A 25398-nucleotide genomic window follows, 5' to 3' on the forward strand; every position below is an offset into this window, starting at 1 on the left:
GGCGTGGCGTGGCGTGGCGTGGCGTGCGCCGGCTCATAACGTCCCGCTGCGCGGTGCTGCCGGCCGCCGCGGCAGCGGCGCCTCAATTTTTATTTTATTTTGAATCGGTGAATTTAAGCGACTCCCCCCCGCCAGCTAAAGCAGGGCAGTTTTGCTGATTATTCGAGAGCCGTACTTCTGACGTCTTCTGCCCCAAGTGCAATGTATAAAACTCGTGTTACCTTTATTTTTGAAAATAGTTAACCTGTTTGAATTTGGGCGTTTCCTTTGCAGCTAACTGGGCTTGAAAAACGCCGGTTCTCCTTCTCCTCAGTAGCTGATGTTGCCTGTTCACCGGCGACGGTTCTCCGTTTTTCCGTGTTCTTGATGCTCCCAACCTATCGAGAGGAGATAGTTTCTTAGCACACAGTTAATCTAGAATAAGACAAAAGTTCTAACAAACCGTAACTCTTTAAGAATAGTAACAAAAAATGAAAGCTTACCAAATGAATTCAATAAAGGCAACTCTTAAATACTTAAGTAATTTTTTTTATAATTTAAATCTTTTTGTGAAGTGTTCAGTAATAAGATAACTTACTGTTAATCCAACGTAAAGCTTCAAACATATGCTTTGGCCTCTTGAATGAGGAGTTGTTTTAATCCAGGATAAAAGAAGACATACTTTTAAAAATAAATAAAAAAAAMCCACCAAAACATCCCAGCTTCTAAAATTGATTCAAAGGCTTACATATTACTGCGTCGATAAATTTTTAAGAAGCTATTTTATGCTTGTCAGATGCTAATTAGAAGGAACTCTTTGAAAAGTATATTGATTTTTTTTTTTCCTGCTGAAGTGTGAATGTCTGTTTAAATCCAAACAAGTTCCAGTATGCGTACACTCATTTCAGGATTTGATAATTTGTTCAGTGTTTGATGGGTGTCAGATAATACTTGAGTCGTAACTAGTTCAAGTGCTCCCCCAGAAGTTTTGACAGTATACTGCTGCTGTTTGGATATTGAAAGCATGTTTTTATAAGGTTGTTAACTTTATCTGAACTGTAAACTGCTTTGTGTTTTTTTCACTACTAAGGATAACATTGCTGTTTAACTTAATCAATCAATCAAGATTGCTCTTATCCTTAAATAACACTGATTTGTCTTGCTTTTCTGATAAATCTGTCTTGCRTTAAAGAAATACTTAAGTGAGCTACAAGTAATTAAAAAAATTTGGAGATTTTTACTGTAAATTTTTTCTTGTACTTAGCTGTGCCTGCTGTGTTGCAGACAACAAGAAGGACGAAATCCTGTTCAAGTTAGCCAATACTAGTTAAGTGTAGGGTAAACTTCAGGGAATTGCTAGAACTTCTCCAGATTCTGTACAGTAGTTAAGTAAGCTTATTCTCATGAAATTAAAAAAAATGTAATGTTTACAATATTTATTAGTTCTAGTAAAAAGGCTAGTGCTTGTGGCTAATTTTGTATTAGTATACTCCAGGAAAAAGCATTCTTATCTCAAATGTTAAGGTGATGTAACAAAAAAAAAGTTACCATTTGAATTAATTTCCCTGGCATTACTTGATTCTGTTAATTAATATTCTTTTAAAGTTTTATATTTAAAGTGATTAAATAAGTTGTCTTTAGTAACTGTTAAGCAAACTTAAGGCTATTCTATTTTGATAGACCTAAGTCCTAATATTTGTATACTATCCTCCTGCATAACTGAGATTTCCAAAACTCTTGTATATATTGCTTTAACAGGTTGTCGGTAACAAGGTGACTGGTAGAAGAGAAAGACCTACTCCTGACAATGTCCAGGAGAAAGCTGGAGAGTAAAAGCCTTTCAGGCTTGTTAGCCACATCTCTACAGACACAAATCAAGACAGACAATTTTCACAATTTCTACGTGCTTGAATCTAAAGAGCTAGGAAGGTAAGACTACTTATTTTATTTTAATAAGAGGGATTTCTGCTGCAGGTAAATCCTCTGTGCAGTGTTAGACTTTCCTTCTGGAAAACTGTTGCAGTAGTTGATGGGGAATTAAATAGTTCCTTCTCTCTGCCTTTCTTTGCAGTATCTAACAGGTTCCCTAGGGACCAGGAAAAAGGTACATTGAGACATAAGATGTCAGCCCTTTCCATGTCAGAAAGGCTGTTTCTATGAGCAAGTGGATCTAGGAATACGTTTCTTTCTTTTTTTTTCATTACTCCTGTCCAGGGATGTACCACATTCCAGCTATATAAAGAAGAGATGACATAGGGTGATACTGCAAGAATGGGAATTTTGAGTTGGTTGGAATAGATTTTTTTTTTTTGAAGTCTAGAAAAAAGGTCTAGCAAAGACCTTTTTCTTTCTCCCTCCCACAGTCAACAGTTTAGACTAGGTTTCTAACAAGCTGCTATTTCCGATTAATATCATAGTCTGCTTCCTTGACACGCTTGCTGCAGTAAAATAATTTCAAAAGTCCTTGATATTTATGATGTTGWTACTGATATCTGAGTTGATTTTTGTTTAAAATTTTTAGGTTACTTCATACCTTCAAAATATTCAGGGCATTTGTGTATAAAGCCGTGCAAACATAACAGCAGCAATTCCCTGGTCTTGTTTCCAAGGTTCTTAAATTCTTCAGCTGTGGAAGTGACACCTCAGTTCTGCAGTTCATGCACTGAAGATTGATCCTTTGCACTCAGAACTTGTTCTGTCAGCTAAGATGCTCTTCTGCATGTGACTTTTTATTATTTAAACYCTTCAGCGTTTACTGTTCTCTAGATTATTCTAGCATAGGTGCTTTACAACTCTTTTCTTTTTTAAAAAAAACACACAAAAARGAACCTCACAACCCACAGCTTTCCTCTCTCTTCTTACCTTCTTTGCCAGCACTGTTTCTGAAATCGAGGCTCTACAGAAGCAGTTTGTACACGCTGTCCTGTAGAACTCCAGTATTCTGAAAACTGTATTTTCATATTATACATATCTGAGAGATGATGTCTGAAGCAAACATATATATAGATTTTGCAGGGATTCCAAAAACATAGTCCTTAATATACCTTTCTGCACCTGCAAAAATAGACTTAAAGTTAATGCCAAAATGCAGTGAAACAGAGGCAGGGAAATAGCTTTTCCAAACAGTTTGTTGGACTTTTTCTGACCTAAGTGTGCATATATGTTTTTTTTAAATATTTTGAAATTACTTACATCTTTTCCTAAGTGGTGTAAAATTTACCTTTATATGTGGCTTTTCTAAAATGTATAATTTACTTTTGTTTTCATGTGCTGTTTTCTTCTTCCTTTTCAGATTACTTAATAAATAGTTCTTTTGTTCCYCTTCCGTGCTCAAGCTTCCTGAGCCTCAGTTCTTCCTCCACACCCTTTTATCTTTTAGGTCCTTTTGGTATTTAAGACAGTGACTCATGAGTGAGGCAGGTTTAGTTTGGTGGGTTAAAGTAGTTCTGTCCTTGCTGTGCGGATGGCTTGGCTTCTTCCAAAGTAGTGGAATTTCTGTGGTTTACAACTTGGGATGTGAAAATAACTTGAAATTGTTTTTACCTTATAAAACTGAGCTRTAAACTGCAATGGTTCAGCAGCTGCTTTGCAGGCCACAAGGAGAGGGAACCCATTGTGCTTGTTTCAGTACAAGACTTGAGATTTGATTCTCTTTTCCTGTTTCTGGGGAAATTCCAATGCTCCAAAACAATTTACTGAAGAAAACTTGGCTAGGCTTGTTTCTTCAAGCTACAGCTCTCCTGTTTCACTGAATTGCTGCCTCTTAYATGAGCTGTTAGGTTTTAGTGATGCTTTTTATTGCTGGTTTGTGAGATAGGTATTGGCTGTCAGGACTGCGTTAACTAACTCAGCACATTTCAAGACACTTGGTAATATGACAGCTTTGTAGCTTCAACCAAAAACTTTAACTAGTTCACAGACACACAGATTGCATAAATTCTTACACAAGCACAAATACAGTTTTGCTGGTGTGTACGTATGTTAGCTTGTCTGCACGTGCTTTTATAAGTGTAGTGTTATTTTTTTCTAGAACCTCATTAAAAAAAAAAGAAACTAATTCAGTGTCTCCATCCTTTGCTATCTTTCCTTTAAAAGTCTGTTTGTCTACATGCTGAGCCAATACTGCTGTAGGGATTTGAATGAGTTTTATGTACAGCTATATATCCTGCCTTTAAATGAGTTTATCCTGTTTGCTGGGGCACAGTAGTATGGCAGTGTGAGGGTAAAAGAGGGATGGAGAAAGATATATGGTGAAAATTATTCAAGGTAAAAGACATGGAGTCAGTGATGAAACACTGAAGTCTGTGCAGAGAGAGGAAAGGCAGAAGCTAGACAAAGGAATTGWAGCATCCATTCACATGGTAAAGGTTAACAGTCAACAGAAAATGAAATTATATTGAAAGGGGGGATGGGGAGTTATGTAAAAGTTTATATTTGCATGGCAAATGCAATATGTTTATGAAATACATTTTTGTATGCCAGAGGTGCATAGTAATAGCATTTGCTAGAGTACAGCTATTTGTTTTTTTACGATGCTTATCTTTTTGCTGACTTCTTCAAAGATGTGAAGTCTCATTCTTTCACTTTMTAACTTTAAATTTTAATAATTGACACACTATAAATACACCATAAACAGATAGAAATTCATACATTATCAGTCCTTTCTGGAGATACTGCTGACCCTTTTAAGCTGTTGCATCCACGGTTATTGTACAGAAGATGTGCAAAAACTCTAAGGGAGGATCTTGCTGTTCTCATGAAACTCAAACAGTTCCCCTTTTTTTTTAGTTTTGGGGAAACTTTGTGGTTGACAGGGTGATGTGAAATTTAAAAATAGAATATAAACTGTGTGTGACTATCTTCAGAGTTAAGTATATTATAAAATTCAGCTCAGTAAACTTTAAATGCTCTGCAACAGTAAGTTGCTTTAAGAGTTAGGAAAGCGTTCAGTTGTTTCAGACTTGTAGATACTTTCTAAATTAAGTGTGCATATATCAGATTGTAAATGATCTTTAAGCTCTTAAATTGATTGCTTTCTTTTGTGTTTTATACTTCTACCTTTCTAAACTTAATGTTTAAACAAGGACAAAAATGTACAAAATCCACAGGTAGCTGATACTGAAAAATAATAGAGAAGCTGTTTTGTTGAATTTATTTCTACATAAATGATAGAAATACAATAAAGGTCAACTCTTCATGTTTTATAATTTTGTCAGACTTGTACAAACAGTATTTAACAGATATGGTAATCTGATTTATGATGGGAAATACTTGTACTTTTTTGGTAAAACATTGAAATCTAGGGTCTTTTTGAAAGATGCCTAAAACATGCCTTTCATTTTAGATACATTCCTTTTAAGCAGTCTTTTGTACCAGAAGAAGGGCAAAGCTTGCTGGAAGAGCTAATATTTTCTACTGAAGAAGTTAATATAGTTGAGAAGGCAGATCAGACAGCGAGTATTTGAGTATTCAACCCCTTCATAGGTTTGTCCTTTGTGTGCTATGGTGGCAAAAAAGAACACATGGAAAAGTGTTGTTTGTTCAAAGATGTAAGAGTAGATCTTGTTCTTGATACATAGTTTTATAACTGTTTTTGGAACTTTACATAATTTATTTTGGCCCGTAAGTTTTTTTTTTTTTTTAAAGAGAATGCTTCTTGTATGATTTGAAAACACTTTGTAAGTATGCAACTAGGCATTTTTGGGAATGCGTAACTTGTGATTATAAAACTTTGTTTTTTCAGGAATTTATAACTTGGCTTAAAAAATGCATTTTTTCCTCTAATTTTTCAAAAGGTCAGCATGGTGTTCTAACTACAGTATGTGGTTTTCTTTTAAAAACATATCTTTGCCAAAAATACATTTTTGTTTCCATACCTAAACAGTTGGCTAGGAAATTAAACAGCAGACTTTGTCTAACTGTAATTGAGAAAAGGGAATGTGAAGTAGTGGGTTTTTTGTTTTGTTCTTTAACAAAGCACAGAACTGAGTTTTTAGCAGTACTACATGGTTTGTGAAAGGAACTTTTTTTTAGCTCTCTAAAATTTTCTGTGCAGAGCTTCTCCCCTTCGCCATAGAAGGTATACAAATAGACTTTGTTTTCTGTGTCTGTTTTCTACTTTTAACAGATGTTTGCTGTATCCTTTAAGTGCTATAATTTGGTTGAGTTTGATTTTTCTTTTGTTATATATTACCTGCCTGAACAAAGCCCCGAGCAGCCTGGTCTAGCCTCATAGCTGATTCTGCTTTGAGCAGGAGCTAGAGCTATCCAGAGGTCCCTTCTGATCTGAATTATTCTATGATTCTGTGACCCTTCAGCAAGAATGCCCATGTAGCAGATACTCTGATATAATGTCTAATTACTCTACATATGTAAGAGGAATTGTAATTTGTCACACCAGTTCCATCTAGCTTATTGCTCTAACAGTGACGAAAAGCAAATATCCAGGGAACAGGTAAGAACAAGCCAAACATGACATTCCCTGGACGGTTTTCCTAATTTCCAGTTACTTGCCATGCCTTTTTATTTATAATGGAAATTTATTTACTTTTTATATCTTAGGTTTTAATGTTTTCCCTTTTACTTTGCAGAGGAAGATGTGCTGTGGTTAGAAAATGTATAGCTAAATCCACAGGTCAAGAATACGCAGCTAAATTTTTAAAGAAAAGACGACGAGGTCAGGACTGCAAAGCAGAGATTCTTCATGAAATTGCTGTACTTGAATTAATGAAATCTAATCCTCGCATAGTCAATCTCCATGAAGTCTATGAAACAGCAAATGAAATCATCTTAGTGTTGGAATAGTAAGTACACTTTCGTCAGATGTTCTGTGTTTGTAATTACAAATCTGTCAATTTTTAGTGCAAGTTGCCTGAACACCTAGAGGAATTACAACAGTACATGGTATGTATGATGCTAGGATTTTCTTAAGATATACTTAAGTAAACTCTTAGGGCTTTTTTGGTTTGCTTTATTTTCATGTAAATGTAAGTGTTGAATCCATTGCTGTTAATGACAAATATTTGTAGTGAATGTTGTAAGTGTATTTTGTTACATCCACAGCTAAAGAGTTATGTCAAACAATATGGAGTAGAGACTTAAAGCAAAATAGACCAAAACCTATCCCAGTTCTGTACTCAAAAGTTTAAAAAGTACTGCACCCATTCTGTTGTATGAATGTGTTAGTTAAAACAACAGAAAACTGGGAAATGTACAGTGTAGCTGTGCTTTACATCCTTAGGATGTAAATGCCAGGACAGTGAGACTAAGCATCACATTTCATACAGGMAAAACAAGCAAACTGATCTGGTTGAAGTGAAAGTCTAATATTCTCAGTCTTACTCTTTCCTTTTACATCTTTTACATGCTTTTTTTTTTTTTTTTTTTTAAGAAGTCTGACATGCTTATTATTTAGCTCATAGATTGATGCAAAAAAGTGTTCCAAGTACCATTTTCAGTGAATGGATACATTCTTCTGACTGTTGGTATCCTTGTAAGTGTGATTTGATCATTGTGACAGATTTAAAAGTAAGACAGAATTGGACCCGGATACTTAAGGAGTTGACTACTAAATGTTGTCAGTAATATAGGTGGAAGCCTAAGACCCTACATGATGTGGTGGATGGACTGATAAAAATTTTTTTGACAGACCTTTGATACCAGAAGCTTTCAAAAAATAGAGTGGAAATTCTTTTTTCTCTCCTCACTGAATAACTCCTAGATGCACAGACAATTGATTTTACTCTTGATTCAAGTTTAAATATTTTTATTTTGTGTATTTAAATACTGTTTCACTTGGTGGTAATTTTAATCAAAATTAGTCTAATTGTCTGTTTAATTTGAACAGATTATTTCTTCTGCTAGTTAAATTTTGTAAGAAGCTCTATGATGAATTTTTAAGCAGGTTAACCTAATATAAAAACTGAATGCAAATTCTAGGATGTGTTGTTTTTTTTTTTTCTTTTTCTTAAAATAATCCTTCATGTCAAACTGACCAGAGAGAAAGTCCTTGGGGACTACAGCACTTTGCGTATTAAATATTTTTTTTAAAAAAGGTAACCACTGATTTAGAGTAACAAATTGACTTTGCCTTTCAGAGGAACTGCACACATGCATGCTCTGTCAGCTTTGATCACTGCTTGACACATTTTGGTCATCCAAAACTTGCAATCCTTTTGCAGATTCTGAGCTTCTGTTTTCTCAAAAAATTCCCTATTTTTTTAGATGCCCTTGTGGCTGTTTATCAACTCTGAAAACAAGTCTCCTTATTTGAGAATCTATCTTGGATTATCCATCATGTTTATTGTATATGTAAATATTTGTTTAGAATGTAAGGAACAAAAAAGTGAATTGTGAAATGAATTCAACAAGGCTTCCTCTGACTACGATTTAGGCTTTATGTATAAAGAGAAGAAGAGATATGAATGGTAGTCTATACCCATGATGACAGATTAATTTGAATTTACCATGTTGCTCACGCTCTCTCTTTTTCTCTGTCTCGATTATATATACATATATACATTCTTTTTAAAGGGGGGGGAGCGTTCTTATATGGAACTACATTATTCCAAATGTATTATCTGTTCTTCTTGAAATATTAATTTAATAATCTAGAAGTAAGGGCAAATTCCAGGTGACAAGTTTGGAACTTCTTATTAAGTGCATGTTCACATAAGAGTGATACTGATTTTTGTACTTCCGTTTTAGCTCAGCCAACTTTGCCTTGTTTACTGCAGCTCTGTAATGATACTACTTCCTAGTAATATGGTGTTAATCTTAATGGTCTACTTTATAGCAGTGTTCAGAAGTTTTGTAGTAAGCTTTCCTAATGCTGTTGAGATGAGTGGAGGGCTTATTACACTTCTATATTATTTACTTCTGTGCCAGAAGATGCAGGACTTACTAATGTTTCTCATTAAAATGCATTACTTTCAAAGAATTGTTAGAAATGATTCTCTCAGTTGTAAATTTGTGTTTCCCATTTCACCATAGTTTTCCGGTTACATATGGTCCTCAATACTGTTGGAGTATGTTGATGGGGTTCTTTGGAAGATGTAATAGGGAGAATTAGTGTATGTTAAAGCTCATATCTTTTAAATAAAACAGAGGAATAGATGCCAGTCATCTCTACAAAGATGGCCTTATTAAGAATTGCTAAAGGCTTGAACACTTTTCAACACTTGTTCAACAGTACCACAAAAAAGATTATTACTCTTCTAATCTGTGACTCAAAGTTAACYGGAGAAACCTCTTATCCAGGGAGAGAAACCTGGCAGCTGAACTAATTCATTTTACAGCTGTACCTGGCAGCTGTAGTAATTAATTTTCAAATCCATCTAGTTTTTGCTTATGCAGAACTAGGAAAGGCCATACACACTCAGGTCAGTGGTTGATCTAACCCATGGTTATTTCTAGGGATGCCTGAAGGATATACTGTTTAGGAAGAGCTAAGATGCAAATGAGCCTATCCACTTTCTGCTGTCCATTCTCCTTGTACTCTCCCAGCAAACACARGTATTCTGCTGAGGATAGCAGAAGATACATCTTTTCCTGTTTTTTTTTTTAATATCTGTTTATGGACCTCTAGTCTGTGAATCTGTTTCATCCTTTTTTAACCTGCTGGTACCATCTGTCTCTCTACCTTCTGTGGCAAGAAATCGCAGATGTTCTTTACCTGCTATGTGAAGAAATACTTTTCTTTTATATTTGTTTTAAACTCATCTACTAGTTTCATCAGGTGCCTCCTATTTTTCATATTGTGGGATTCGATGAATAACAGTTCATCTCTGAACCAGCCTTGGTGTTTTTTAGGGCTTATTCTTGTACCCCCCTCTCCCCCGACAGCCTTCTCCTCTTCAAACGGAAGAGTCAGACTCTTCAGTTTCTTCTTGTAAAGCAACTGTTATGTTCTCTTATTTTTCTTTGCCTTTTCACCTTCTTGAAGATATGGAGACCAGAACTGTGTGCAGTACTTGAGGTACGCTAAGATTTTACATAGAGCAACGTTTTGCTGCTTTGTTTTGTTCTCAGCAGCCTTCTGATGATACGCAATGTTTGTTACCCTTCTTTGGCTGCTGCTGTGCATTGGTCCAGTTGTTTCAGAGAAATGTCAACAATTACTCTGAGATACGTCTGAGTTGTAACTGCCAGGTCCAACTTTAGTGTTTTATAAGCTTGTATTAGATTATTTTTCTCAAGATACCTTATATTTAGTTATGCTACAGCTTATTTGGTACTCTTACCTACTTATTGATTTGGTGACTGACTGCTGAACTCACTCCAGTTTGCTAGTATCTTGAATTGGGGAGCCAAAAACTGGSGGCGATATTCTAGATGTGGTCTGTTAAGTGCTGAGTTGAGTCACTTGCTTCAATTGCCTGGCTATGGACTGTTATTACAGCCCAGGATGCTGTTGGCCTTCTTTGCTGCATTCAGCTTGCTGTCTGCCAGGACCTCCAAGTGCCTTTCAGCAGAGCTGTTCAGCTTTTTATCCATCCATTATCCACCCATATCAACTTGTATCCAACTTCGATACAAGAATCTTGTGAAAGAACAGCATTGAAAGCCTTGCTAAAGTTGAAGTAAATTATATCCATTCCCTTCATCCACATTTTTGTCATAGAAAGCATCAGATCGTGCATTATTGACATCTTGCAGAGCTCCAGCAGGGTAATAACTGTGTTTATCCATGTTGTCCATTATCTTAGTTCTTTTTTTTTTTTTTAATATAAACATTATTGTTTTATTAAGGATGGAATTCTGGCTTACTGATCGGTAGTTCTGAGGAACTCCTTTATGCTAAAGAGAGAGAAATCTCATGCAGTTAAAGCAGTCTGAGTAATGGTTTCAAAGTCTGCATGAAAGGAAACACTCTGTACTGCCACAGTGTCAATAATAACCAAGAAACCACACACAGCACAATGACACAAGGTCATTTTCAGGTTTCCTTTATGCTCTACTAATGGTAGGGTTTTCGGTAAGGAAGTAAGAGCCTTATTCTGAGGGAGCCATTTTGAGTTGCTGTGTGAAAACCTGAAGCTTGTCAATCTCATCTTTGTTATTAGTTTGGAATTGGAGATTTCAAAGTGACAAAGTTGAGGTCCTGTATTTCTGAATATTTTGTATCTGGTGGAGTTCTGGAAGATACTGTTAATTGGCTGACTAAGCTCCATGTTAAAGTTGTGTCTTGCAACATCATCAGAGTGCTAGATTTCTTTTCCTGGTACCTCTGACAGAAATATGTGATTTTTAGTCTTTCATCAGAATGGCAGGACCTATAATAGTAACTGTGCAGTTTTTTCCCACCCAGAAATATTCTTCAGCAACTCTAGTTATTTATTGCATAAGATTGTTTTGTACCTTTTGAAATAATAGTGTATCCAACAATAGGAATACTGTTGAGCTTTCTTCCCTCAAATTGTTTATGGAACTAGCCTAATTGAAGGCTTGGACATGTTCCAGAAATTCTAGGCTTCATTTCAAGAGGTAGGTTTCTTCCATTACAGAATGATGATGGAGCTCATCTTCATGAAGGCTTGGTCAGGCCCAATTGCAAGAAAGCAAGGCTGAGATTTCCAAAACGTTGTGAGGAATTTGACCAAAAATTCTTTTACTGTCTCAACCCCTATTGCCTGCTTTGAGGTAAAAAAAAACCCCATCATTAGATTTCCCCCTCCTCATTCTTTCCCTTTCTAAGTGCTTGCATGTTATGTCTTGGCATGTATGTATTTAAAAAATAATTTTCTCGGCAGCTTCTAGGATGAATAGTGAGTAAATAAATAAATAAATATATATATACACACAAACACATATAAAATTGATATAAATAGATACTATGTGTAAAGTTCTTCTCATCTAAGCTTGACATTTCAAGTTTAATACATCAGTGTTCTTGAATGTATTTCAGTGCTGCTGGAGGAGAAATCTTTAACTTATGCATCCCAGACCTGGATGACAGAATTGGTGAAAGTGATATTATAAAACTTATAAGACAAATACTTGAAGGACTTTGCTGCTTGCATGAAAACAATATTGTGCATCTTGATTTAAAGGTGAAGCAACATCATACTTTTTTCTTTTAGTACTTTACCTTCAATTTAATATTGTAAGCATCAAAATCATTTGTTATAACAAAGATGAGGAAAAGAGGCAATATATTAGCGATTAAATAAAAATATAGAATACAGAAGGCTATTTAGAATACAAACAGTCTCTGTTCTGTTTAGCAATGCGCAGATTTCTGTGGTCAAAATAGTATAAGCACTGCAAGTATAAGCATTTTTTAAAAAATTTTTAAATAAAATTTAGTAACAAGTGTTGCATAATATGAACTGGAATGTCATTTGGTATATTGTTTTTGTGCAGCTTGTAGTTTATGAAATAAAGAAGTAAAACTTTTCTATTCTAGCCTCAGAACATCTTGCTGAGCAGTGTCAATCCTCTTGGTGATGTAAAGATTGTAGATTTTGGTATGTCTCGGAAGATTGAGAATTCTAGTGAACTGCGGCAAATTATGGGAACAACAGAATATCTAGGTATGGAAGAATTCCTTTAAAATTTCTGATGTGCAGTTTCCTGGAAACAACAGTTCATACATCGTACTTGTGAACTTATGAGCCATTACTAGAGAAAGAAGAACAAGACAAAGCAACATTTTGTTTTGCTGTTCTCTTCCTTTAGAGAATATTTCATAGAATCATAGAATTGCTAACATTGGAAGGACCTCTGGAGATCATCTAGTCCAACCCTCAGACAAGTGGCCCATACGGAGATCGAACCTGCAACCCTGGCATTATTAGCACCATGCTCTAACCAACTGAGCTAAACCTAACCCCGGAAACTTCCAGACTATATCAATAAGGGCACCTCTAATTCGATGCTATAGTTCTTGCTGTGGTGCATTCTTTACAACTGAGTAGCTTTATGGGTTAAATTAAGAATTTTTGACTGTTAAAATTTTGCAATTAGAGCTGAAACACAACTCTAGCGTGCATACGAAAAGCATGTTAGTTGAATTAGGTATACAGTTTAGTATGATGATTTAATGAGATCAAAATATTCTTGGGAAAGCAAATGTCATTATGACTTGATCCTCTCTGTGAAGCAGGTTTCCTTAAAGGTCTGTCTACACTCGTTTTTTAGGAGCACTTAAGCCTGTGATCCATAGTGTGATATCCAGCATATACTAACAGCAGCTGATCTTAAAAATGGCCTAATCACCTGACTTCACAGTGTTACTGTTCTGTTCTTCACCTGTTACCATGTGTTCTTCTTAAAGCTATATACTGGAAAACCTTTTTAAAAAAGATCTTATCTGTGCATCCATCTGAATTTAAAATATTTTGGGACTTAGAATAGACTTTATGCCATGTATTACAATTTAAGTCTGAACCAGTTAAGTGTCAATGTGTCTGATCGAACTGACATAACAATTTTCACACTTGTGCCTTGAAATAATAAACTTGATTATTTAAACTGCATGCTTAGTCTTATACTACTGGTTGGCAAAAAAACTTTGCCCAAAAAATCAGAGTATGTTTGAAAGGACACTTGAATATATAGTACCTATTAAAGCATCTTTTTTCTCCCATCTCTTTCTCTAGCTCCAGAAATCTTAAACTACGATCCTATTACCACAGCTACGGATATGTGGTAGGTTGTGTGCTATAATTCATTTTGATGAGGCAGGTATGACCAATTAGCAATCTAAGGGCTAGATGCAGGTTTTGAGCAATTTTATCATCTTGCTTATAAAAATACTTACAAAAAAGGAGAAAGACAGTGCTCAGGATATATACTGGCACTGGCAAGGATTACTGCATATGGGTCTGTATTGTTCCACAATTAGTAGGGAATGCCAGTGGCTTTTGAGCACACAGAGCATGGACCTTTGTTCTAAGGGAATAATTATTATTATTGGATAACATACTTCAGGTATTAGTTACTTGTGGATAACACTGGTGAACTRCTTCAGGTATTAGCTACTTTGGGAAATGTCTATCACCCTCACCCCCCAAAAAAACCCTTACTATGTAAATGTTAAGAATGTAACTTTCCACTTCTTGTTTTTAGAGCAGTATCAATTTCTGCAGAATGACTTAAACGAAACAAGTATCTTAGGCTACTTAAAGCTATACTTTTTGATTGTGGATTCATATATCAACATAATGAGCCATGTTAGTGTGAAGTCTAACTTTGAGATGTGCTTATATACACAAATAACACACAACTTGATTTTGAAAGTTGCTGTGATCTGATTACTCCTTTAGAATTTTTAACCCATAAAAAAGTTATTAAATCTGTTTGTGAACTTTAACAACTTATTATTTCTCTGTTGTTATGGGAAGAGATAAAAGCGAATTATTGGTTGTATGCTCAGAATACTAGTACACAGCAGCTACATTTTTCCATACTGATCGCTACTAAGGTTAGACACTTTTCCATGCATTAAGAAACCATCTCAGATGTGTAACAGATCACACGATACAGTATTTGCTTTCATGTTCTTATGGAGAAAGATCTGAGCTGGAGGATACTGTGGCACAAATCAGATTCTAATTCTACCGACAGGTTGACTAAATGTCGACCTTCGATACTTCACCCAGAATTGTTATGAAACATGCAAGATAGGTGTTGCTTATTTAYGTGCAGATTGAAAGTCTTTTTTTAATTTTTTTTTTTTGCAAATTCTGACTTCCAGAATTGCCATACCTCCAAGAACTGGCTATGTCAAGCTTTATATTTGCTCCTCCTAAAAGCCTCAGTGGGAGGAAAACGGTGTCTGTGACAGTAAGCAATTTTCAGAAATCCCTTCATTGAGATACATGGATACATTTCCATCTGTGTGTACGTGCACACACAGCCAAATCACATAAAAGTGAAGAAATTATATGCTGTTTCTACTTCTTTTGGGTATGGCATACATCAAAAAGTTCTCATTTGCAGCACAACAAATGGGGGACATGGGACTTTGACCCTATGTAGGATGACACGTTGTGTTCTTATCTCAGGAACATAGGTGTAATTTCGTACATGCTGTTAACACAAGAATCTCCATTTGTGGGAGCTGATAATCAAGAAACTTTCCTTAATATATCTCAAGTTAATGTTGATTATTCAGAAGAAACATTTTCATCAATTTCACAGCCTGCCAGAGACTTTGTTCAAAAGCTTCTCATCAAAAATCCAGAGTAAGTAACAAATTCATCAGGGCAAGAATTCTGTTTTGTGTTTTTGAAGCATCTGGATAAAGTGAATAATAATACAAAAGTTTAGTATCACTGATGTGATCAATTACACATTTCAAAATGCACTGATTTGATCACTGGGTAGTATCAGCTTGATATTTAAAAATGCAGGCTTCTGGTTTTCCATAATGTAAGAAAAGGATCTTTGATTCAGTGTCTGGCTATTGTTTTCAGGTCAGTGCTCTGAGTTTGCTCACTTCGACTTTTTTTGTACCACCGTTTGGAAGACAGATGATCACAAATCTTAAGAAATACATTCTAGAAAGATCAGATTCTTGTCTGTATCTTAACCTTTTATTATTCCATGTGCAGAGAAAAAAGAATACAATCTTTTTGATACAGTGCTTTGTTTCATATTTAATGCAGCTTTTTTATTTTAATACAGTTTACACATAAACTTTATAGTCTTGTGATTGAACATTCTTCAGGAATGAATAGCGTTTTGCTATGTTCAATCTTGTCAAAAGCATTCTCAATCAAAAGTACAAACTTTTGTACCTCTAATGCATATTTCCATAACTTTAYGTTCCTTGTGAGTTCAGAGGCCTTTCAGAGTAGCTGAACTGTGAGATGTTAGTCTCTGAAAGCGCGAGAATTGTACACAAAAACTGTGTGCCCTTGCTGTATAGTGTTACATACTGAATTTTTAACTGTCACACAAGTAAATGCAAGAAAAAAAATTCAAAAGGCAATTGGAGAATGACTCAATCTTGTAACAGTATCTGAGTTTAGCAAAGTCAGGTGGTCATATTCTACAAGGCATGGTCAGGGATTATCAGTTCTAGTGCTGCATGTTTTCATCTGTATTTGGCAATCACTATCCTCTTCAGAGAGGTGCCACAGAACAGGAGTGAGCCTTGCTGTTTGAGGAGGAGGCTTTTTGGTAGGAGGGTGATGGTGGCAGCTGACATCTGTGAAGTGCCTGCTTTGAGGAAATAGAGACTCCACGTTACCTTATGTCTAGCCAGGACAAGATCAAGGATGAAAAGTACTTTCTATTTTATAATCTCACATAAAGGGTTTGTTAAGAACCGAAAGAGCTCTTAGAACCATTGTATCATCAGGGAGAGAATTATGAAGACCCTGCTTCAGTAAATGTTAGTTTGGACCTGTGGGAAATTTGATGTTCTGCTACAGCTACTATACTTGCTGTCTTGCCTCTGGGCATCCCAGAGTCTTCATTATATTCTTAGTAACTGCTTTTCCCTTTCCATTGCTTAATGACTATACCTTCTTGAACGTTAGAGGAAAAATCTGTCCAAGATTGTCATCTCCATAAAGTCAGCGGTCTCTGACCAAAAAATATTTATGCATTTCTGCATAGTTGGGAGCAGGTAGGTGGGCTCTATTGTATTTTCAGTTTTGTGGAACTTGCCAATCCAGAACACATATAGTAGCACTGCACTAGATTATTTAACGGAACTATCTGATGATCTCAAGTCTGTTTGGAAGTAACTTTGGAATAATTTACACCAGTCTAGGGTGATTCCAATAGTAAAATACTGTAAAATGTCTGATATACTTGAAAAATTCCCCACATTTGGTCCTCCCTGAAAACCGAATGACTGAACATTCATTAAATAAAGATTTCCTGCTTGAAATAGTCTATGTAAAATGTAGGACTTAAAAAGCGTAAGTATGTACATATATATAACGAAAACATACTAAAGAACTATGAATACTATCTAGAAAATACCTGATCCTTGGTCTGATTAAAAATTTACCAGTTTTGAAATAGAGCAATAGGGAGAACAATCAACTGAAATCTAGATGCACATTGCTAACAATGAACCCTGAACTGCAATAGGTTCTATTGCACTTTTTAGTAGCTTTGGTGGTGGGTGGAAAAGCAGTAATGTTAACTGTGTAATGTTGTTCCCTCTGTAATGCCAGTTGTGGTTAAAATTCATTCTCTGTGTATGTCAAAACTACTTTAATTCTATTTTTTTCTGCTTCTGAAATGACTTAAGCAACTTACCTCTTGATATTTTTCTTTCAAAGGGAAAGACCCACAGCAGAGGCCTGTCTCTCTCATTTGTGGTTACAGCAAGGGGATTTCATACTCTTGTGTAGCCCCGAAGAAACTTGCTGCCCTTCTGTGATGCCAGGACACACAACAAAATGCTCAGAAGAGCGGAATATAAAATCCAGTTGTAATGGTACCTGTGGCAACAAGGAAGACAAAGAAAACATTCCAGAGGACAGCAGTACAGTCTCCAAACGCTTTCGGTTTGATGATTCATTGCAGTATCCACAAGACTTCATGACAGACTTCATATGTTAATGTGTTTTTATAGACTTTTTTTGAAATGAATTTAGCATAATCTATTCCAGGGGTGAATATAAGATTATGACTTGCCAATTCATGCAGCATTGATGTACTGGAAATGCACTTTTGATCCTTTTATGCTGGTGCTTCCTTTTCTGTCCGTTGCTGGCAATGGATTTAACTCCTGAGAAATTGGAAGTTATAGCACCAATAGAATGAGTTCTATGTTGTGTTTTTAAAGAAGGTATAATTAAATATATTTGCACTTTTCAAGTTTTAGTCCAAAAATGATGCCAGAATGAACAAATTAAACCTGCAAATGAGTTTAATTAAACTTTGCCAAGCAGTGGTTGAGTAACACATATATTTTTATTATTACATCTTGATAATAAACTGATCTAAGCAGAGAAACTGAATTGAGCTCCCCTACTAGGCTTAGTTGTAACCATTCTCATCAGTTTAAATGAAAGTTAAAAATTAGTGTGCTTTGGGAATATCAAACATCTGTTGAGACCATTTGGACAACTGCCTTTTCTCTAGGATCAGTAGTAGTTAAGAAAATGTTTCTGCCTTATTGGTCTGGTCTGCTTAAAGATTACAATGCATATTGTGTGCATTTTTCCTGTGTTGAATCTCTGCAGTGCTTGAATAGAATACGGGTAGATTGAATAGAGCATAGATAGACTGTCATTCCTAGCACTAGTGGCCCTTTGCTTCTTATCAGCAAGTTGTATTAGAAGAGGATGAAGGTCCTGTGCTGATGGGCATATTTGACACACCTGCAGGTTTCCTTTCCTCTGTAAAATAGTATTGTCTACCTGTAATGATCTATTCCTCATCTTAAAGAAAGCTTCAGAGATTAAACTAATAACTGAGTATAATCATTTTTTTGCCAGTGAAACTGCATTTAACAGCTTTTTATTATGCCCTTCTAATGCAGATGCTCAGTGCATCTTTTCTGTCAATTATTGTTACCCACAATACTTATGCCCGCTCTGAGAAATGGACTGCAGTGTGTTAGTAATTAGACAAACTATCCAGAAATTGTTTTAAACCCTTAAACTTGCTTTGTTTTCTAGGTTTGTCATTTTTTAAGTCATAAAGACTTAAAAAAAGAGATATCTCTTATTATTATTTCTAAGATCTGTGAAATAATACATATGTCAAATTTTGGCTTGGAGCAAATGCTAAGCATGTTTTAACAGCCTGAAACTATAGTTTACCCTTGAAATACTAACAGATACAGTCCTGATCGTAACAACACTGAGTTTAAAAGTCTGTGTACAGAATGTTAATAAACTCTCAGAAATGTTCTGAAAGGGCTCTTTGAAATACCTTTGCAATTTTCCATTCCTCACTGCACAGATTTACCCTCTTTTGGTTTGGGTTTAGTTTTTGTATATTAGAATATCATAGTCCTGACTGATATTTTTTTCTTTTTTTTTTTCAAATGTGTCTATGGATCTGTCAGTAACTAAGCAAACAGAGGTWTTGGAACATCATATGAGAAGTAAGTAAACAGAATGACAAGTAAAAGGTTGTATTTTTATCTCCCCACTGCGTGCCAAAAGGAATAGACAAATTTTTTGCAAATAGGTTTCAGTATAAGGTTTTGACTTAATGGATGGGGGAATTCAGGACTAGTGTCTTTTATTTGGGTGATATTCATCTTGAAAAGTGTGAAGTCATCTGCAGTAAAGCCTGTAAAACCAATATTTTTGTTTTTAAGTTTTTGTTTGTTTGTCAGAAATAAAAGTTTTCTAAGACTTAAATTCATGTGAAATGAAATCACAAGTATGCTTGGCATGGATGAAGCTCAAATGCCTATGTATAAATTAACTGCAGTGACTCTTCTCTGCACATTAATTCTCATGTAACTTTTTTCTGTGATGCTGATAATAGAAACTATAGAATGATTTCATTGGAGGTAGTTATTGGATTGTATTCAGGTACTTCATACCATTGTCAAAGTTTCCAGTTAGTCTTATTTAAAAAAAGTAATTCCCTACCAGCATGGAGTCTAATTTAAATTGTGTAAATTAAAAATATGAACTGTTTTATACACATACACTCACAATTTAAAGTTCACTTAAGATAAAGGAAGAAACTGTCAAAAGTTACAAAAGATAAAGGTGGGAAAAATGGTTTACAAAGTTAATTACATTTTAAAATTATCCAAAAATATTACTAAACTGAGATTACAACCAGGAATCTCATGTCTTTGTATACTAGTGTTCTGTTTTTAACATCCAGAAAATAAAGCTGAACGCATATGCCAGCACTTTATCTTAAATATTCCTTAAAGATTTTATTATGGTAACTGATGTTTACATTTCTAACTACTTTTGGAGCTAACTTATCTTTAAATTTCAATAAATGAAATTTTGTCCTTTTCAAGGATAAGGATTAAAGACTTTATTTGTAGTTTATGTAAATTCAAAAGTATACCTTGAATCTGGTTTGTTTGCATCATTGTTTGATTTTATTTAAAAATTACTCTGCATCCATATCTTATATTGAATGTAAATATATACATTATAGACAATGTTAGCCCATCTTGCTTTCTGCCAGATTATTGGGGATTACCAACTGTAAATGGGTGATGAGAAACATTAAGATTACTGAAGTCAAATTTCTACGCAGTTCTTTACCTTTTTATAGTAAAAAATAAATAAAGGTTGTATTTTTCAATGTTTGTGGGGATTATTTTTTCATTTGTTTTTAATCATATCTTTATTAGCTAGCTCCCTGGGACTCTTATGTATCTGTATTATACAGATAAAACAAATATGATCCTATCTGCAGTGGTCTTGTATCTTGTAGTATTTACTGAGGTGATATTTTTGTTAAATTCTAATGGCTTTTGCATAATAGCTATGTAAGGAAACTTGCATGAGTACTACACACATAATAGGCTGTTAGGGCACTAATCCTACATTTGTGCCTTTTTTTTTTTTTTCCTTCAAGTAGAAGACCGAATTAAAGAAACTCTTCTTTAGAAAAAGGATTGTACTCAAAAGAGCTAGCAACTCATTCTTTTGATCTGGATGCTGCCTTTCCTACAAAGACACATTTCACTGACAAAATGAAAACTTCCTCATTGCTAGAAATGCATGAATGAGCTCTCTTTCAATGCACGGAATACTCTATCCATGTACTTGCTTCAGTGTTGTTTGCAGCATTCCGTTCAGAAATGATCTGTGTATTTACATTTCATGCATTAGATTTATCAGTTTAAGACATCTAGAAAAACTATAGTCTGTATAACACTAGTAGCAATTAGAGACTGTTTAAAATTGTTATCGTTTCCAAGGTTTTCTAAGAAAGGAGGCATGTCAGAGCAATTTTTCTAACAGCTGACTGTAGTCTTAATGAGACAAGTGTGATTGTACTCTTAAGATAAGTTATGCTTGGAAATGTATATTGCAAAATCAAGGCAAGACAAAAATAGGCAATTAATTTTTTTTTTTTTTAAACCAAAAACCAAAACAAGATACAGGATGAGTCAGCTGATATGAAGTTTATCAAATTAATGATGAAATGACAGCTGAATTTTCAAGCCACCTACCAGCGCATAGGAATGTATCAAATTTCCTCAATCAGAAGCACATACATGAGTTGCAGCACAAAAAGAGAATTTTCAATCCAGTCAGCTGTTACATCATTAGCCCTAAAGTGACTCTTGGATAAAAGATGTATTCAAAGAATCAATTTTTTCACAACAGAATAGGAAGAGCAGGGATGATTTTTGACCCAGTAACATCTGTGACAAAACTGTTGCCTTCCAGTGAAATGAAGACTTCACCTTTGAGAAAAGTGTGAATAGAAACCTTCTGGGTCAAACACATTTGCAGCCAGAGCTAGTAAGTCACCATACCAACAACTGAAATACAAATATTTGTATTTAGTGTTACGATAATTTAGATAGCAAAAATAAAGACTCATTATTATTTAAGAGATACTAGCACTGAGAGGTGTTCAAGCTGACTCTCCTGTTCCTTCTGAATGGCTGTGACCATGGAACAGATTGTAGGCATAGATGTTCCAGCCGACAGATCCCCAGATCCCCTTAAATCGTTTTCTTGTTGCATTTACTATAGAAGTCTATGGTACATCTGTGCTATAACTCTATTTCAGATTCTCAAAGTCATTTCTTGATTGTCAGTAGTTCCTTCATGGTATGAGCAAAAGACTGGTCTGACTAAACATGTCTTACAGTACAGTATGTCCCTAAGAATGACTATACAAACAGTAAGTATGTATTTATCACCCTTTCTAGGGGAAGGAAATACTACTGCAGTCCTGTCTACAATTTGATTTCTTTGCATTAAATACTCCATATTGAAGAACCCACAGGATGTGCCTAACAAGACTTAAGACCGTAAAAGCAAAAAAAGTGTATATATATATATATATTTTTTTTTTTTGAAAAAGGGGGAAATTTTCTAATATTACAGAATTGCATAGAAAAAAACAGTATTAAAAACATTACTTAGATTCATGTTTTATTAGTTTAGATACGGTCTAACTATGGAATACAAGCAATAGTTACCTATTTTTGTTCTTTAAGAAATTCTTGAGCTGGAAAAGGGTCTTGTTCCTCTGAAAACTTGCCTAAGTGTAATGTCTCACCATTCATGGTGAGTCAAAATATTAAATTTATTATCTTTTTGAAATAATTACTGCATCTAATTGTATTTTAATTGCTATCCAAAATTCAAGTCCTGCTTCTGCACACAGAAGAGCTTAAGTACCAACTGTTGATTTAAATCACACTAACATGAATTCCAACGACTAAAACTTTTCCTTTATAGAAATCATTGTTAATGACTGTTCTTCGCTCTGCAGATTGCTGAGGTGCTAATAAGATGGGTACAGGCAGTCAGAGATATGATCATCTGGGTAAATGAATGTTCTGCCTACTGGTGGCATAAAATTTGTAAGGTAAAAAAAAATCTGTGAGAGGTGTACCTAAAAATACAGCTTAAATTCTTTTTTCTAACTACCCTGCATTCAAATAGACTTCATCTGAAGAATTTAATTTCTCCTTCTCCTCTTTCCCACCAGAGAATTTTGTCTGGGTGTTCTCACTCCATTTATTAAAAAAAAAAAAAAAGCCAGTGAATAATCTGGCCACATAAAAGCTGTTGTGGAAAATACAGTTAAAGACAGTATTTTTTTAAAAAAGACGAAACAACAATTATGAATTAGAAATAAATATTTAGAACACTATTTTCTAAATGGTTGCACTTGTATTTTGACCCCCCCACACACACCATGAGAAGCCTCTGTGAGAAAGCTCTGCTTGCTTCATTGAAGGTCTTTCCACTGTGAGATCAATTATTTGTTTTATATACAACTATAGTGAGTCCTTGAAGGGAAGATGTGAGAAAATCTATATTCAGTTCTAAAACTAAAAATACATCTATTTATGTATATAGCAATAGCCAAAAGAGATTTTAGACCAAGCGGAGTATAAGAAAAGGAAGCACGGGAGTGAATTCCAGTATGTAATGTTACAGTTCATTTGTGATTAGTGAAGTTGTCTTGAGTGATTTAGGAATACAACTTACTTTGAGTGACAAGTTATAGGCATTTAAGAAGATACACCTACGCTGCATTAAAGCATACTGTTCCATACTCACACTAGCTACATGCTCTTCAGACTTTATTGGAAGCCTCTGGGGAAGGAAAAAAAAAAAAAAACCTTCTCAAAATTATTTTTAAAGCAAGATTTGAATCTGAAAATTTTCAATTTTGTATATACAGGAGTTACTACATTTGTTAGTCTGTACTTTCAAATGTTATTCATTTGCTATAGTCAAAACAGCATGCCAGTAACTACTTTGGGTAAAAATTGAAGGTTTTTTTTTCCACATTGAAGACAAAACACCTGGACAGTGAAGTATTTCATTGTGCACAGCATTCTGGCTTAAGTTTTGTTAATCCCAAAGAATAAGCTGTATTACTCAACTGTTCAGTACTTTTGCTTCTGTTTTTTTTTTTTTTTTTNAAAGTTCTTGATTACTAGCACTTTAGAATTTTACTCCGGTATCAAGGTAGAATAAAAACTGTATGTCATTAAGTCTTTCATATAATGAAAACTTAGTTCTAAAATCTTATTTGATAATATTCAAACTATATGATATTGAATGCCTATGTTCGGTAGGCTTCAGTAATAACAGACTTTAAGACTCCTTTCTTTTATATTACTTGTAGAAAGGTTTTAACAAACATACTTTGGAGTATCTGTTTTATTTTTCTGTGTACTTCCTTTTCATTCTTTCACTGGTTTATCCTTTTGATCTCATTTTTACTGGTGAACTTAGATTTTGGTTGTTTTGTTAGATATGACTGATGGGATTTCATACGAAAGTGAGATTTCATCTAAACACAAATAACAGATTATAAACCATTTTTTTCAATATACCTTCTTGTGGTCTTGACAAAGCAAATGAAATCAACTGTTTTTATGTTCATGTAAATAAACTGCTTAACTGATCACTGCTGGAAAAGAGTCAGTTGTGGAAAAAAGGGGGAAAAGAATAAACAGCAGCACAGAACATCTTAGTTTTCTGCAAAGTACAAAGTTTTACTGATAGTGAAAAATACTACATATGAAAAATTTAGTTTCTCTATAACATTCCTAAGTTTAGCAACTTAACTGTGTCCTTCCTTCTCCAAATAGTAAAAGCAGGTGAGTATTTCCAATTTCCTAATCAGATAATGAAGAAAAGTCACATTCTAGCAGTAGGAATTGTAATGACCAGAAGAATTTTCAGGTAGATCAGTGTGCACTGAATGTGCTACTACCTTCTGTATTTAGAGTTTCTAATTGTTGATTCATTCACTGCAAAACAGAAATAGCAAGGATTTTCCTTTTCATATTTTCTTGCTAGATTGTTATGTATTACAGCTAGTATAGCATACAGTTGCAATCTCCCTGGGATATGTTTGAGTAGGGTATTTCTAATTTCAAAATCAAAACCAAGCTTTGGTACTATTTTAGTACATGCATGGGGAATTCCAAGTAAGTTTGAATTTGCACAACTGCACAAAGCAAAAAAGGCCTAATGGCTCTTTGTCTCTGGATTTGTAACCAAGGGACTTTTATGTTTAAAATGTGACAAGTTTTAAATGTGCAGGCCTTTATAATGCTGTTTGTCTAGTTCACAAGGTTGGTGGTGGCCTGAATCAGATCTCATTTATAGGGATTTTCCACTAGGTTAACTCTCCTGTAAACTGTGGCATTACTGCCCTTCATGCATTACTCATGTGAACACCATCAAAACCTCTCATTTAGCATTCACACAAGCTACCTAACATTGAAACAGCCATTTCATACCCAACTGGAATCCAAAGTTAATCTCAGCAGAAAGCATTTGTATTGAGATTGGTCAAGGTATCAGACTCCTAACACAGTGAACACCCTGTGTTTTCACTAGCACTGAAAGTGAATGTCCTTTGGTTTAGCTCCTTGTCTGTGCGTGCATGTGTATGAGAGCTTGTTTAAACACTGAGTGTTCGCTGAGTATAAGCTAAGTGTGTAAGTGCACAAGATGGGCTGACTTCTAGTTACATGACACTGCACTTGGAAATATCTTAGGTCACTATCATCATTTAGATAATAATCCTCCCTAGTCAGGGCATTAGAGGGTTTTAAGAATGGTTTTGGAAGTTCAGCTGAATTCTTTTTTGTGTTTAGTTGGAGCACACATGTCTCTGCTCAACCTAAGAACAAGCAGCTGAATTCACTCACTCAAATGCATCAGTTAGTCTGAAAAAAAAGAATGAATACTTACTTCAACAGGTGTGAAATATCTGAAGCAATTTAACTATCCTTGTTTTCCTGAAATCAGGAGGCCCTTACAGGGAGTCCAGTGACTTTCTACAAGAAGACAATTT

At 34.9% G+C, this 25398-nt stretch overlaps 1 protein-coding gene and 1 long non-coding RNA gene across 2 annotated transcripts in view; one reads left to right on the forward strand and one right to left on the reverse strand.

Moving 5' to 3' along the window:
• The window catches only part of STK17B (serine/threonine kinase 17b), a 21766-nt gene extending 2501 nt beyond the window's left edge, over nucleotides 1-19265 (forward strand). The window contains exons 2-8 of the mRNA XM_085299496.1: nucleotides 1738-1908; nucleotides 6570-6782; nucleotides 11885-12029; nucleotides 12386-12512; nucleotides 13581-13629; nucleotides 14988-15167; nucleotides 17226-19265. Coding sequence (XP_085155622.1) covers nucleotides 1787-1908; nucleotides 6570-6782; nucleotides 11885-12029; nucleotides 12386-12512; nucleotides 13581-13629; nucleotides 14988-15167; nucleotides 17226-17508 — 1119 coding nt within the window. The 5' untranslated portion in view covers nucleotides 1738-1786 and the 3' untranslated portion in view covers nucleotides 17509-19265. The remainder of the gene's footprint in view (nucleotides 1-1737; nucleotides 1909-6569; nucleotides 6783-11884; nucleotides 12030-12385; nucleotides 12513-13580; nucleotides 13630-14987; nucleotides 15168-17225) is intronic.
• On the reverse strand, nucleotides 15514-25398 carry LOC146599017 (uncharacterized). Its single transcript, XR_014895158.1, has 3 exons — nucleotides 25296-25398; nucleotides 17203-17387; nucleotides 15514-16149 (listed from the first exon to the last, which is right to left on the reverse strand). It is a non-coding gene; the product is annotated as an uncharacterized LOC146599017 (long non-coding RNA).

This window comes from Rhea americana, unplaced genomic scaffold, assembly GCF_003343005.1.
Source record: "Rhea americana isolate MKP2758 unplaced genomic scaffold, rheAme1 scaffold_15, whole genome shotgun sequence".
Lineage (NCBI taxonomy): Eukaryota > Metazoa > Chordata > Aves > Rheiformes > Rheidae > Rhea > Rhea americana.